This window comes from Alosa alosa, chromosome 24 (genome assembly GCF_017589495.1).
Source record: "Alosa alosa isolate M-15738 ecotype Scorff River chromosome 24, AALO_Geno_1.1, whole genome shotgun sequence".
In the NCBI taxonomy this organism is placed as follows: Eukaryota; Metazoa; Chordata; class Actinopteri; order Clupeiformes; family Clupeidae; genus Alosa; species Alosa alosa.
Genome location: NC_063212.1, coordinates 10083391 through 10099339, shown reverse-complemented (window position 1 = coordinate 10099339; position 15949 = coordinate 10083391). Strand labels below are relative to the sequence as shown.

Sequence of the window (15949 nt, the reverse complement as noted above, 5' to 3'; positions counted from 1 at the left end):
TAACTTAAACTGAACTTAAAAATGAAAACAGCTGGGCTACATGTAAAATAGCCACACATGCAGTGTAACTTCTTGCAAAAAAAAAGATGATGTCCACTATAAGCTCCTGTCCTGTCTGACAGGTTAGTTTGAATTGTCCATTTGTAGTGCGGGAAGGAGGGGCTGAGGAGGCCCGCAGCCCAGATGACAAAAACCAATCTGTGTAGTGACTGACGTCAGTCGTGCCTTCTTTTCTTAGAGTAGCACCATTAAGCTCAGAGGATACACCCTCATCCACACGTGTCTGAACAGAGGACAGACCACATACATTCAACCTCATACATACAGATTTGGTGACTAAAGCAGTGGTCTTGAGAGGTGAAGGGCTACTTGCACAGGTAAGATGCAGATGAATGTATCTGTGACTCTATAATCTGTTGTTCAGGGCTTTATCAATATGCCTCTAAAGGTGAGCCACAAACTGCACTCTTTTATGAAATTATGCTGTATTAAGAATGCAGAATATTTTTGTGCAATTAATATACATATGTACAAACTAGGGCTGTCAAAATAACTGATTAATTTCGATTAATTAATTTGAGAAAAAATAACTGTTTAAAAAAAATAACGCAGATTAATCGATTCCGTATGACCTTTGACCCCGAGCCGTTCTAGTTAGTAACTATTACTGTAAAATGAAGGAGAGAGAAGAAAATGTGCTTCCTAGATCCTAGATCCTAGACCAAAACGGCCTGATGGTGTTGACAAAAATAAAGTGTTGATAAATAAAGTGTTAAAATAAAGTCCTCTGCAATGTCTGCAGCAAGGAATTTGCATATCACCGGAGTTTGTCAACTCTAAAGTCGCACATCAATGGAAAAAATAGTGTTGACATTGAGGGGAGTGTTCATTTATTTTCATTGTGTCCCCTAGTGAATGAAATGCCTTGTATGTGAAAAAAACTTTTTCCCGAAGCACTTTTGAATTTATTTCTTCAGCATATTAGGTCATATCATAGATTATTATGGCCATTATTTGAACAGTGAAAATAATAATGAAAGAGTTTTTGAACTTTAATGTCACTAATGCTGATTATTCAATTATTCATTTGAATTTAAATATTTAAAATACTTTCTCAGCAAAAATTAGATATGCCATTAATTTAGATTAATTACTCACAGAGTATGTAATTAATTAGATTAATTTTTTTAATCGATTGACAGCCCTAGTACAAACTTAAGCCCTTGGATCTGACCTGTTAGAACTGTCATGCATTGATGAAAAAGAGACCAGCATGAATGTAGCGGACCATATGAATATTTGTGCTCCCAGTGACTAAGCAGTCTGATAAGCACATTGTTGTTGAGTTACAAAATAGTTTTGCTACGGTGATTCCAGTCAGGTTTCATTCCAGTTGAAGATGGATTGATAGAAGGACTAGTTTGAAATGTACAAGATCTTATTTTTTTCCTCTGGCACACATTCGAGCTCACTCAATGCTTATCTCCTGGGAGCTGTCAAAAACTGATGGTCATTTTGATACCATAGATTTAATAGAGACCCAGTCAGACCAATAGTATGAAAAATCAGGAACAGAGTTTATTTACAATGATGCGCATCATGGGAGAGACAGCATGACTTCACCTAAAGATCCATCAGCTGCTCTAACTAGACAAGGAAATAGTTAGGGTTTAAGTATCCTTCCAGGCTGACAGGAGATGGCGTTGGTCATCCCATCTCACGTGGACTACACTGAATCAGACTCTGATTAGTGGCAACCTGGCAATCCGGAGCAGACAGCTACTGACGCAGCCATGCAGAACAGTAAAACACTGCAAAGTCAAAATATTTCCACTTATCTTTAAATGTATTTAAAGATATCATGTTTTGTGCCCTAAACTAACTTTGCAGCGTCTATTGTCCATAAGAGGTACCTGAACATGAGACTGATAGCAGTTGCTTTAATGTCATTGAGGCTGAACAAATGATGTTATATCTCTATCCTAATCAGGAAGAGAGATCCTTTTATTCAGTTCATTTGTCAAAATATCTCAACGCCACATTAAAACATGTAGGGTTAGTTATTTAGATATTTCTTATCTAATATAAAGCATCCTGTTTCATGTTTTTTACCCCATTATTCTTACACTCTATCTCCTTTCTCCATTTGGCTACTGTTCCTTCTCCAACTTATCATTCACTCTGCGCCTTCTCTCCATCTTTCTCCTTTCTCTCCTTCATCATGTCTCCACTTCCACGATCGGTCCCTTTCATAATTCTCCTCTCCACCTCCCTCCACCTCCATCATCTCTCTCCCTCCTCTCCTCTCCCTCCATGTCCTCCCTCCCTCTCCCATCTTTTCTCTTATCTCTCTCTCTCCTCCCTCCTCTCCTTCATCTTTTCTCCTATCTCTCCCTCCTCTCCTTCCCTCCCTCTCCTTCATCTTTCTCCCTCTCTCCCTCCTCTCCTTCCCTCCTCTCCCTTCATCTTTTCTCCTATCTCTCCCTCCCTCTCCCTTCATCTTTTCTCCTATCTCTCCCTCCTCTCCCTCCCTCCTCTCCCTTCATCTTTCTCCTATCTCTCCCTCCTCTCCTTCCCTCCCTCTCCCTTCATCTTCTCTCCTATCTCCCTCCTCTCCTTCCCTCCCTCTCCCTTCATCTTCTCTCCTATCTCTCCCTCCTCCTCCCTTCATCTTCTCTCCCTCTCTCCCTCCCTCCTCTCCCTTCATCTTCTCTCCTATCTCTCCCTCCTCTCCTCCCTCCCTCTCCCTTCATCTTCTCTCCTATCTCTCCCTCTCCTTCCCTCCTCTCCCTTCATCTTCTCTCCTATCTCTCCTCCCTCCTCTCCTTCCCATCTTCTCTCCTATCTCTCCCTCCCTCCTCTCCCTTCATCTTCTCTCCCTCCTCTCCTCCCTCCTCTCCTTCATCTTCTCTCCCTCCTCTCCTCCCTCCTCTCCCTTCATCTTCTCTCCTATCTCTCCCTCCTCTCCTTCCCTCCTCTCCCTTCATCTTCTCTCCTATCTCCTCTCTCCTCCTCCCTCCTCTCATCTTCTCTCCTATCTCTCCCTCCCTCCTCCCTTCATCTTCTCTCCTATCTCTCCTCCCTCCTCTCCCTTCATCTTCTCTCCTCCTCTCCTCCCTCCTCTCCCTTCATCTTCTCTCCTCCTCCTCCCTCCTCCTCTTCATCTTCCTACTCCTCCTCTCCCTCCTCTCCTTCATCTTCTCTCCTATCTCTCCCTCCTCCTCCTCTCCCTCCTATCTCCATCCCTTCTCTCCTTCCTCCTCTCCTCTCCTTCCACCTCTTTCCTCTCCTTCCACCTCTTTTCTCTCCTACCACCTCCTCTCCTCTCCTTCCATCTCCATCCCTTCTCTCCTTCCTCCTCTCCTCTCCTCCCACCTCCTTCCTCTCCTCTCCTCTCCTCTAGACATGCCTTTCACTCGCAGCTTCCTGTCCGAGGAGCAGTTCCAGTGTTCCATCTGTCTGGACGTGTTCGACAACCCCGTGTCCACCCCGTGCGGACACAGCTTCTGCATGACCTGCATCGGCCGCTACTGGGAGGGCGCCAAGCTGTGCCAGTGTCCCCTCTGCAAAGAAAGCTTCCGGAAGAAGCCGCCAGCCCGTCAACCCGAGCTGCTCGCGTGAGATCGCGAGCAGTTTAAAAGAGGGATGTCGGGTGGCCGGGGGCCTCTTGGGTCAGGGAAAGAAGCCTGCAGCAGAGGAGAGGAACGGCTGACCAAACGCGAGGAGATCCCGGGGGATCTGATCACACAGGTGAAAATCAAGATCCCCAAGAACTCTCATCGAGAGAACGCCCCAGGCACCGTTGCGGTGATGCCGCCGCCTCCGGAAAATTCCCAAGACGCCACTGACCCCTCGTCGTTCACCCGCCGGGTGTCCTACCGGAGGTACACATTCAGCGGGGCAGCCGATGCCAAAAGGGTCGCGCTCTGCACCAAACACCAGCAGCAGCTGGACATGTTCTGCAGGACCGACCAGCAGTGCATCTGTGTCGAGTGCGCTGAACATGGCCATGAGTCTCACAGCGTCGTCTCAGCAGAGAGTCACTGGCATGAAAGTAAGGTGGGTTAGAGGGATCTGTAACTTCATGTGTCCACTGGAGAAAGATTTATTTTTTATTTATTTAGAATTATTTTGATATTATATTATTATATTCATATTGCATTTTGTAATTTATTTGGCTGGGATTTCTACTCAAAGCAACTTATGGTGCATAATAACTAGCTTTGAATATTAACTTAGAGCTATCATCTATTAGTGTGTGTTCTTGGAATCAAATCCATGATCTTGTCTTATGTTGGGAGCAGTGGGGTCTACCATTTGATTTACAGGGATTTCATAGGGTTTTGTGAAAGACTCCTCATATTTCTTGTTGTCAAAATGAATAATTTCTTTCGCATCTCCAATGCTACAAAGAGTTGCCATTTCCTGTTTATCATCTCTGTGTACCACCTTAGTCACAGATAAGCATCAGGGAGCATGAGATACAGGAAATGATCAGCGAGAGACTACGAAAGGTGGAGGAGATCAAATCATCCCTGGTGGATATCAAGGTAAGCTGACATCTGACATGAGCATTTTCATGCTGTTTTTACTAGCAGTGTCACTTACACAGTATGTCCCTTATGTACAATATTCAATACATAAACTGTGAGAGTACATTTACATGTATTCATTTAGCAGACACTTTTATCCAAAGCTACTTACACATGTAAATTATATTACAAGGGCTATTGTCATAGAATCCCATAGCAACGTGGGGTTAAAGCTGCAGTTGGCAAGTCTGACAGATTGAGGGGACTTAGCCAAAATGTTGAATGTTTACAACTCTCATGCCCCTCCCCCACTACCACCGAGCACCCTCTCATCGAGTTTGTGCTCGTCAGTGCGCACCAGACTGCACCAGACTGTGATTGTCAGATCTCACACAGCCCTGCTCTCACTGGACCAGAAGAACTGGGAGCTGTGGATTTTTGCAAAACAAATAATAGGCTCTAGGTGGAGGTTTTTTTCTAAAACCGGCTGATTTATGTTATTCTGTCGGAGCATAGTGTCGATTTCAGTGAATATGATCAAAAAAATCTTGGTCCAATCTTATCCAAGTGATAACTCTATTACTGGGTTTACCCATTCCCCTCCCTTACCCCCATCATAAAATTCAAGATGTCCGCCGAGCGGGAGACTCAAGGGAGCGTCCAGAGTGTTCTCCACGCTGATGGCGTCCATCGAGCGGAGCCAGGCTGAGCTGCTGGAGGTGATCGAGATGAACAGGTGCTCGGCGGAGCACCAGGCCGAGGGGATGATCCGCGAGCTGGAGCAGGAGGTGCTGGAGCTGAAGAAGAGGAGCAGCACGCTGGGGAACCTGCTCCATGCTGACGACTACGTCAAGTGTCTGAAGGTCAGTACTCCAATAGGACTTTAGGCCCCAATATGTTCTAGAATACTCATGCTTGAGAACCCCAGTCAAATGCTCTCGAAGGCTGCTCTGCTGGTGATGGTTTTGCCCTCAAAGGTTGCTTTGTTGGTGATTTTGTTTTGAATGGTACATAGGCTTGGTGGTTGATTGTGGGAAAACCCTTATCTATAGCACTAGGAATTAAACACCTGTCCTGTGTATATCCAGTATGTATGTCCAGTAGGTAGATTTACTGACATAACAAACGATCATATCTAAAGAACAAGATAACTGCATATTATTATCATGTATCTTGACTGTTCCTGAACTTTGATGTAAATTCCCTAACAAAAATCTATAGGAATCTTAGGACAAAATGTTATAATAATCTTATAGGAATACTATAGATAGTATATTATTTAAAAGAAAGAAACATAGAACAAGATAGCTGCATATTAATATCCTGTACCTTGACTGTGTAGCTCCTGAACTTGGCTGTAAGGTGCTGAGATAGTGACCACTGATATAAGATGCCTGTATAAGAGTTCAAGACTCCTCTCTCGTTTCCTGTGCTTAGAGCTACTACTCGGCCGTTTCCAGTCCTCCACCAATCAAAGACTGGTCTGAGGTCTCTGTGACCTCTGACCTCGGGACCAGGAGAGTGTACCAGAGTGTGTGTCAGCTACTGGAGCGCTTCCAGGAGGAGTTACAGAGACTTCCAGAAGTAGGTGAGTATGAGTGACCTTTCTGTTGCCTCAGAGATGCCTAGATCAGTGGCAGAGATGCATATACAGCTTCTCAGACAACCTTGACAGAAAAGTGAATATTGACATACTCTTATCAGCAAGCAACATCAGCCATTTGTATTATGCTATAAGATACTGTAAGAGATGTGCCATAGCGCAGCGGTAGCATCGGCATCTCTACCTCGAAGATACTCAGTGCCCCACAGGGACCCAGGCTCAAGGTCAACCTGAGGTCATTTCCTGAACCCACTCCCCATCTCTCCCTCACTCATGTCCTGCCCTCTCTTCACTATCCTGTCAAATAAAGGCTCTGAATATTGCCTGTATGCCATTATGTAAAAGTACATTTGACATTGTTCTGGTTATCCTATAAAATATAGTGTAAACCATTCCCCATGTCTGAGCTGTGTGTGCTTTAAATGATTAATGATTAATGATTAACTCAAGCGGTAAGAAGTATTCACGATGGCAAGGTAAAATATAAATATTTCACAACTCTAGGGGGCGCTCTAGAGTCGCCAAAACACCCAAAACTACGTTGGATTATTTTGAGCTACCGTGTAGTGAGGGAGCACTGCTCCTGATCCACAGATGTTTGAACTGAGGATCATGCTCTTTGTGTGACATTAGCAAAAAGCTTCTTGCCTTATTATTATATTAGCTTTAGCCTTTAGCCTACACTTTGCCCACCTTTGGAATTAGAAACACTATTAGAAACACTTGTTGTAGACTGTAAAACAAAAAAAGAATATTAAAACAATATTTAGATATTTCCCCATGATTACTCCACACACTGGATTACAGTTAATTGAGTAAATTATGAAAGCTTTGGTATACATTTTGGTTATTCCTAAATATGATCTTTTATTCAAAATGTTGACAACATAATCCTGTTGTAGTGTGTTGTAGTGCCACCATGTGGTGGTTCATGGAAGTACTCTGTCACAGCTTAGATGGTGATGAATGAGTCAAATGTGCATTTTTTCAGGACATTCTTTTGTGGTATGGCAATAATACGGTGCTTAAAATATGAAATTGAGAAGTAAGAAGTTGTATATGTATAATTAAGAAATGTTATGTATAACAAAAAAATATTGACTCCCACAACTGACTTGAGAAAACGTCTGAACTGTCTTAGGTTGTCATTACAAGGCCTTTATTTTTTCTTTAGAAAATAAATTGGAGTTTTATGATTGAACACTTTGTATTCTTAAGAATATTAGCTACAATGTAGTGAATTATCATTCCAACTTTATGGACTCCCTTTACTCAAATAATGTGCATTATATACTGTGCTTAGAAATGTCTGTTCAAGCGATTTCTGTTTCTGATGCTTTTAATTTTATATTTTTCATAGGTATCCAGAATCACATGGAATCTTCTTTGATGAAGATCCAACCAAGTAAGTAACATTTTATTAATTTAATTTCACCTTTAAAGGAACCGTATGTAAGAAATGTATTTCAATTAATCATAAAATGGCCCTGATATGTCACTAGACATTTAGAAATCATGTTCATTTCAAATACTTATATCACTGACAACAGTACTCCGGCCAGGATATTGTCATTTAAAAAGTGAAGTTGCAGCCCTCAACTGATGTTGATGTTGTGTTTTGTCATGTCATATTGTGTTTTGGCCTGATGTGCCACCCTCCACCTATCTACTAATCACAAAGTCAGTAGTGTTTCGGCATCCGGGTTGGCAACCTTGAGTCAGGGGGGTGGGGGAGGGGATACACCGATCTACAGTAATTTAGAATCGGAATATTGCCTGTATGCCATTATGTAAAAGTACATTTGACATTGTTCTGGTTATCCTATAAAATATAGTGTAAACCATTCCCCATGCCTGAGCTGTGTGTGCTTTAAATGATTAATGATTAATGATTAACTCAAGCGGTAAGAAGTATTCATGATGGCAAGGTAAAATATAAATATTTCGCAAGTCTAGGGGGCGCTCTAGAGTCGCCAAAACACCCAAAACTACGTTGGATTATTTTGAGCTACCGTGTAGTGAGGGAGCACTGCTCCTGATCCACGGATGTTTGAACTGAGGATCATGCTCTTTGTGTGACATTAGCAAAAAGCTTCTTGCCTTATTATTATATTAGCTTTAGCCGTTAGCCTACTTTGCCCACCTTTGGAATTAGAAACACTATTAGAAACACTTGTTGTAGACTGTAAAACAAAAAAAGAATATTAAAACAATATTAAGATATTTCCCCATGATTACTCCACACACTGGATTACAGTTAATTGAGTAAATTATGAAAGCTTTGGTATACATTTTGGTTATTCCTAAATATGATCTTTTATTCAAAATGTTGACAATATAATCCTGTTGTAGTGTGTTGTAGTGCCACCATGTGGTGGTTCATGGAAGTACTCTGTGACAGCTTAAATGGTGATGAATGAGTCAAATGTGCATTTTTTCAGGACATTCCTTTGTGGTATGGCAATAATACAGTGCTTAAAATATGAAATTGTTGTATATAGTATGTATAATTAAGAAATGTTATGTATAACAAAAAATTATTGACTCCCACAACTGACTTGAGAAAACGTCTGAACTGTCTTTTAGGTTGTCATTACAAGGCCTACAAGGCCTATTTTTTCTTTAGAAAATAAATTGGAGTTTTATGATTGAACAGTTTGTATTCTTAAGACTATTAGCTACAATATAGTGAATTATCATTCCAACTTCATGGACTTCCTTTACTCAAATAATGTGCATTATATACTGTGCTTAGGAATGTCTGTTCAAGCGATTTCTGTTTCTGATGCTTTTCATTTTAAATTTTTCATAGGTATCCAGAATCACATGGAATCTTCTTTGATGAAGTTCCAACCAAGTAAGTACCATTTTTCTCATTTAATTTCACCTTTAAAGGAACCGTATGTAAGAAATGTATTTCAATTAATCATAAAATGGCCCTGATATGTCACTAGACATTAAGAAATCATGTTAATTTCAAATACTTATATCACTGACAACAGTAGTCCGGCCAGGATTTTGTCATTTAAAAAGTGAAGTTGCAGCCCTCAACTGATGTTGATGTTGTGTTTTGTCATGCTACTAATCACAAAGTCAGTAGTGTTTCGGCATCCGTGTTGGCAACCTTGAGTCAGGGGGGTGGGGGAGGGGATACACCGATCTACAGTAATTTGAAAGTGATTGCAGTACCAGTTTTGGCCACAATCTTATATATGGTTCCTTTAAATGTCCACTATGTTTTAAGATCTAATGACAATGGTTGTCTATGTTTCAGAACAAAAGAGGATACAAGACTATGCAGGTATGAACTAAGGGTTTGTGCACAGCCAATGGAGAAATGATTGGCGACCTATGGTCATTGTGTTTTAATAGCATTTCCCTGCATAAAAAATATAAAAGTAAAATAAAGTATATTTATATAGTTATATATATATAACTTTGAAACAAATGAAGAGACCACTGCACATTTTTCTGATGCCATCCTATGGTTACTGAGTGACATTTGAATGATATGACTGTCAACTCATTCAAATGTCACTGTAGGAAATGTGCAGTGGTCTCTTAATTTTTCCAGAGCAGTATATATATATATACACTATATTGGCAAAAGTATTGCATCACATGCCTTGATTCGCATAATGAACTTAAGTGACATCCCATTCTTAATCCATAGGGTTTAATATGACGTCGGTCCACCATTTGCAGCTATAGCAGCTTCAACTCTTCTAGGAAGGCTTTCCACAAGGTTTAGGAGTGTGACCATTCTTCCAGAAGCGCATTTGTAAGGTCACACACTGAGAAGGCCTGGCTTTCAGTCTCAGCTCTAATTCCACCCAAAGGTGTTCTGGTTCAGGTCAGGACTCTGTGCAGGCCAGTCAAGTTCATCCACACCAAACTCTGTCATACTTGTCTGACTGCATTGTGCCAAGTGTAAAGTTTGGTGGAGGGGGGATTATGGTGTGGGGTTGTCAGGAGCTGGGCTTGGCTCCTTAGTTCCAATGAAAGGAACTCTGAATGCTTCAGCATACCAAGAGATCTTGGACAATTCCATGCTCCCAACTTTGTGGGAACAGTTTGGGGACGGCCATTTCCAACATGACTGTGAACCAGTGCACAAAGCAAGGTCCATAAAGCCATGGATGGTTTGGTGTGGATGAACTTGACTGGCCTGCACAGAGTCCTGACCTCAACCCTGTAGAACACCTTTGGGATGAATTAGAGCGGAGACTGAGAGCCAGGCCTTCTCGTCCAACATCAGTGTGTAACCTCACAAATGCGGTTCTGGAAGAATATGTCAAAAATCCCATAAATACAGTCCTAAACCTTGTGGAAAGCCTTCCCAGAAGAGTTGAAGCTGCTATAGCTGCAAAGGGTGGACTGACGTCACATTACAAAATAGGATGTCACTTAAGTTCATATGCAAGTCAAGGCAGGTGACCCAATACTTTTGGCAATATAGTGTGTGTGTGTGTGTGTGTGTGTGTGTACAGTTAAGAACAAAATTATTCATACCCCTGGCAAATATTGATTTAATGTTGATTTTCTCTTGACCAATATGTTTGTTCTGACTGAAAATGACACTGCCACATGGCTAAAGGTTATAGGACAATGTGGTAGAAACATGGAATAAAAAAGGAAGCGTTTTCATCTTTTTTTAACATTTTTAAGGAAAATGGCAAGTCCAAAATTATTCATATCCTTTTTAAATAATCAGTGGAAACATCTTCATTTGCATTCACAGCTCTCAAAATGCTTCTTATAATACCTACCAATCCTCTCCATGTCTCCACAATGATTCTAGACCGCACCATTTTAGCAGCAATCTGGGTTTTGAAGCAGGAACAATTCTTTGCCATCACTCTGGCCTTGTACTCACTTTTTTGACAGATTGAGGTCTGGACTCTGGCTGGGCCACTCTAAAATGTTGATATTGTTCTCTGTTAACCATTATTTCTTACCTTGTTTGGCTGTATGTTTTGGATCATTGTGTGGTTTAATGGTCCAATGCCGTCTATTGGGGTAGGTCTCTCGGCACACTGCCTGATCTTTTCCTCCAGAATCTTAATGTAGCCCCTTGTTTTAGTGTTACCCTTTACTTTGAGGTCACCAGGTCCCCCTGGTTGAAAATATATATATTTGCCAGGGGTATGAATATTTTTGTTCTTAACTATATACTGTATATATATATATATATAAATATATATATATATATATATATATATATATATATATATATATATATATATAAATATATATATGTGTGTGTGTGTGTATAGCTGATTTAATAAATTATATTGCATTTAGTTAGTATATAATTTAATCTGTAAGGCCAGCACATAACCCCCATTCACTTCTTCATTGCTCTCCACTACCAGCGGACATCACTCTGGATCCATACACTGCCCATCCTCGACTCATCCTCTCAGAAGACAGAAAGAGGGTGAAGTGCGGAGACCGGCACCAGCCACTACCAGACAACCCAGAGCGGTTTGACCGTGTGGTGTGTGTGCTCGGCCGAGAGGGCTTTGACTCTGGCCGGCACTACTGGGAGGTGGAGGTAGGGGGCAAAACCGACTGGGACGTGGGCGTGGCCAGGCGCTCCGTTAACAGGAAGGGCAAAATCACTGTGAACCCCAGTAATGGATACTGGTTTCTGAGCCTGCGGGACAAGTCCAACTATGCCTTCCGCACAGAGCCTTCCACCAGCTTGTCCGTCAGCCTGCGGCCACAAAAAGTTGGGGTGTTTGTGGATTATGAAAAGGGCCAGGTGTCCTTCTATAATGTGGAAGCAAAGGTCCACATTTACACCTTTCAAGACACGTTCTCTGAGACCATCCATCCTTTCTTCAGCCCCTGTACCAACAAGTCAGGCAAGAACGAGGCACCACTTATCGTCACCCCTGTGCCGTTGGACTAATCTGTTGTGTGTGTGTGTGTGTGTGTGTGTGTGTGTGTGTGTGTGTGTGTGTGTGTGTGTGTGTGTGTGTGTACCCACCCACAGGTGTATGATGAAATTATTTGGTAATGTGTGGTTTCTGTTGTACAGTGTATGTGCTGGAATATATTGTGATGACTAGAGTTATGCAAGGATTTGTGAGGATGGAACAGTTAACTGGATTTTTTTTACACTTGAACTCAACTGGCAAATGACAACTCCAGTCTAGAAAAATGTCAGTCCATTCCCACAACAAAATGGCCTGTGCACTCATAACAGTGTAAACTGTTGAACTTTGTTGTTTGTTATTTCTAATATCTGAGATGATGTGAAATATGTGTAGGGTCTTTGTAAAAACTGAATATTTTAAATGTTTCTATAAATATTATGTTATAATTCATAAGAATCGTACACATTTTCTTTATATGTCGATATATTCCAAAGCCATCAGATTTGTATGTGTTGGCAATCAAAGTAATGTAAGGGAGGTCGACTTACAAATAAATGCATTCAAGCCTGATGTTAACCTCTCAACTGCGTTGACTGTCTTTCTAATCCAATCTTGCAATGAGGTAACGCATTCTCTCTCCACCAGGGAGCAGGATCTCTCTCTCTCTCTTTGTCTGTGTGTGTGCGTACGTGTGTGTGTGTGTGTTAAAATCGAAATACCTCGTTCCATAGTAGGCCTACATCTAGCCTATCCACTCATAAATTCGCTGCAGCCCCAACATTACAGCTAGACCTACATCTTAGCCTAGTGTTTGGAATGTCCTTAGGTTATTTTTTATAATCGAGTTAGTCTACAGTCTGTCCCGCTACAGACCTCCCAAACCACACTAAAATCCTAACGGTATTTTAGCTCTGCAAACCATACTGTACCTGTCTCAGCATGTCCAGAGTAACTGTCGATGGTATTTTTCCTTACGACATCGCTTTAAATCTCCCCTAGGTGGCAGCTCCCTCGTTGCACCTAGGTTTAAGTGAGGCGTTATAGGCCTACTGTATTTTATTTCTGCAGTGTTGAAAAGTGTTAGGTAGCCTATCGTTTTTTTTTATGTCCGTATTGTTTAACAATGTCAAGCGCTAGGCTACTGAGTTAATTTGGGATAATTGGAAAACGAAACCACCAACCTCAAAATCTCAACATTATTCAATGAACCGCTCTAATGTCATCTTGCCTCCTGAGTAACAAGATTAACATGTAGCCATATGCATAACAACTGTAACTGATGCGGAAATGTTTATCCTGGGCGTGTAGGTCACTGTGTGATGCATGCAGCCTATGGGTATTTATCGCGTGCCAAAAAGGATAATACAATGTGAACCCGTCCTCTCCTTACACATTCGCTGAGATAAAGCTCTATTTTTATCCTGTGGTAGTGTAAACCTGGGCTACTTGCAACAACTTTTTTACAGTATCTTAACAGTAGGCCTATTTCATTGTCCCTAATGATACACATAGGAATGTGGAAGAGCAGGACCTGGTGCACCTTTGTTTGTGACCTTTTTTCCATCTTACAGTTTTTTCTGAATGCTTAAGCACATTTTTTGTAACTATTGGCTATTTTTGCAAAAACCTACACACCAATAAGAAAACCTTTCACCAAATCAGCAAACCATTGTAGTTCTCTTGCAAAAGCTAACACACCTTGCTTAACTCTTCACACTTTCATAAAAATTGTGTTTTCGTATCAAACAGTAAACACAAGCCATCACAATAATAAGCACACAATGTGCCAACTACACAGTGATGGTATGAATAGAAAACACATCTGGCTTTTGCTTTCTCTGTGCACAAGGTAGGCTGTCAGTTTTCAATTTCACTGAGAAAAAAAATCAGCCTACATCGTGTAGTCTCTCTCAAAATTTCGTCTACATCACATGCAATGTCCTCTAGTCCAAGGCACCGGGGAAAATATATTCTGGAATGCCGTATCCAGGCCTGACATGATGCCTGGTCAATATCCCCATGAGACTGATTTTTTTGCCTGTAAAAGGGCTATTTCTTACTCTTCTTACCCTTCCTCTTCCCCCCCTCTTCCTCCTCTTGCTCCTCCTTGTCCTCTTCCTCTAACTTCACCTCCTTGTCCTTGTCGTCCTCTCCCTCTCGCTTCTTCACCTCCGCATCCTCTTCCTCCTACTTCTTCACCTCCACGTCCTATTCTTCGGCCTCCTCTAATTCTTACTCTTCTCACTCTTCCTGCTCCCTCCATTGTACCCATTGTACATTACCTGTGGCTTATATATAGTGCTTAGGCTGATTGCCTAACAGTTTTCACATGAGAAAGTGTGCCAGAGAGTTGGCAAAATAGTGTAAATAATAGCCACATGTGTATAGTTTTGCTAGGAGTCTGTTGATCATTTGGAAATAGAGTGTAAAGCAGTGAGTTGTGTTTACACTTCCACAAAAAGAGTGCTTGTGCTTTTAGTTTTGCAAACTCAGTGAGTGGTTTTGCTATACGTATTAATAGTTTTAGAAATTGTGCTATAAGAATCAATTAGAGTTTAAGCATTCAGAAAAAAAACTGTAAATGGTTCAGAAATGTGACTGACACATAACAGTTTCAGTATGGCTTCCACATCATGTTAGCACAAAGACAGGTAACCGCTCCTGCCAGGGTAGCTCCCTGTATTTGCAGTATTTGCCAGTTCTGGAGAGATTAGTGGAGTGTGTGTGTGTGTGGGTGGGGGGGGGCAGTGGGGTAGTTGTTGGAAAAGAATAACAGACTGTTTCAGTTTTTCCTTAAGGTATTCATATTAACTTTCCCGCTACCATGCCACTTAGAAGTTTGTCTCAGATGAATCCCAATAAATAGGTGAAATCAAAAGCTTGACATGAAAAGTGTGTGTGTGTGTGTGTGTGTGTGTGTGTGTGTGTGTGTGTGTGTGTGTGCTTGTGTGTTTTTGTGTTTGTGTGTGTGTGTGTGTGTGTGTGTGTGTGTGTGTGTGTGTGTGTTTTGTGTGTGTTTTGTGTGTTTGTGTGTGGGTGGGTGGGTGGGTGTGCATCTGCCATTGTGTCTGCGCATCTGTGTCTGTGTGTGAATACAGTCCTTTCACAGAAAATAAAACTTGTCATGTTCAATGGTTCCATTGAAAAGATTCCTTCAAACATAGTGGTTCATCAGTCTGCAAAATCTGTCATCGTCAAACAAACACTATAATGTCACGGAACAGGAAAAAAGAAAGCAAACAACCAAAACATGTTTGCTTGTCTTTGTCTATAAGTGTAGAAAAGATTGTGAATGAGGCATTTACATACATGTATTATTTGCATTTAAAGTTGCTAAACAGCTTATGGGGTTCACAAGAGTGATTTTCTAGAGTGAGGAAATGGCTTATGAGGAAGGCAGGGAGAAATAGAGAGGTAGATTTTCTGCCTCAACCACTCAAACAGCCCAAACCACATACCGTTCATTCTGAATGCACATACTCCCACTTTCTTTTTATTTATATCTTCCTTGTGCATTGTGCACCTCACCCTAAACTTCATCCCGTGTTTTAAAACAAATATCGCCTCTGCCTCTACCATTCAAGATCAAGCATGTTTACATTCACATTTCACTGTGGATACATACAGTAGCTTATGCCTACTTGTATTCATTGTGTTGATCAAATGAAGTGGATGTAATATGCAGATTGTTGCTTATAATGTAATTTGAAGTGGTGGCACAACTTTTGCGGTGATACTGTGATTTGTGATTAAATAGTTTAAAGTAATTTTTGAATTTAAATCTTTCGGGATATGGTTGACAATGTGGATATGGTTGATAATGACGTTTCTGAAAACAATTTCCATGGAAACTTCCTCTTATGTTGTTTAATTATACTCATACAGGCAACTTATTTCAGACGTAGTTCATTGGTCAATGTCAATCCATT

General features: G+C 41.2%; 1 protein-coding gene across 1 annotated transcript; it reads left to right on the top strand.

Moving 5' to 3' along the window:
- The first annotated feature begins 239 nt into the window (after positions 1–239).
- LOC125289092 (E3 ubiquitin-protein ligase TRIM39) lies at positions 240–12601 on the top strand. Its single transcript, XM_048235771.1, is given in 10 exon segments — positions 240–377; positions 3404–4059; positions 4455–4550; positions 5161–5196; positions 5198–5395; positions 5970–6120; positions 7496–7540; positions 8948–8992; positions 9410–9436; positions 11511–12601. Coding segments are annotated over 9 exon segments (1794 nt in total). The 5' UTR covers positions 240–377; positions 3404–3405; the 3' UTR covers positions 12053–12601.
- Positions 12602–15949: the final 3348 nt, after the last annotated feature.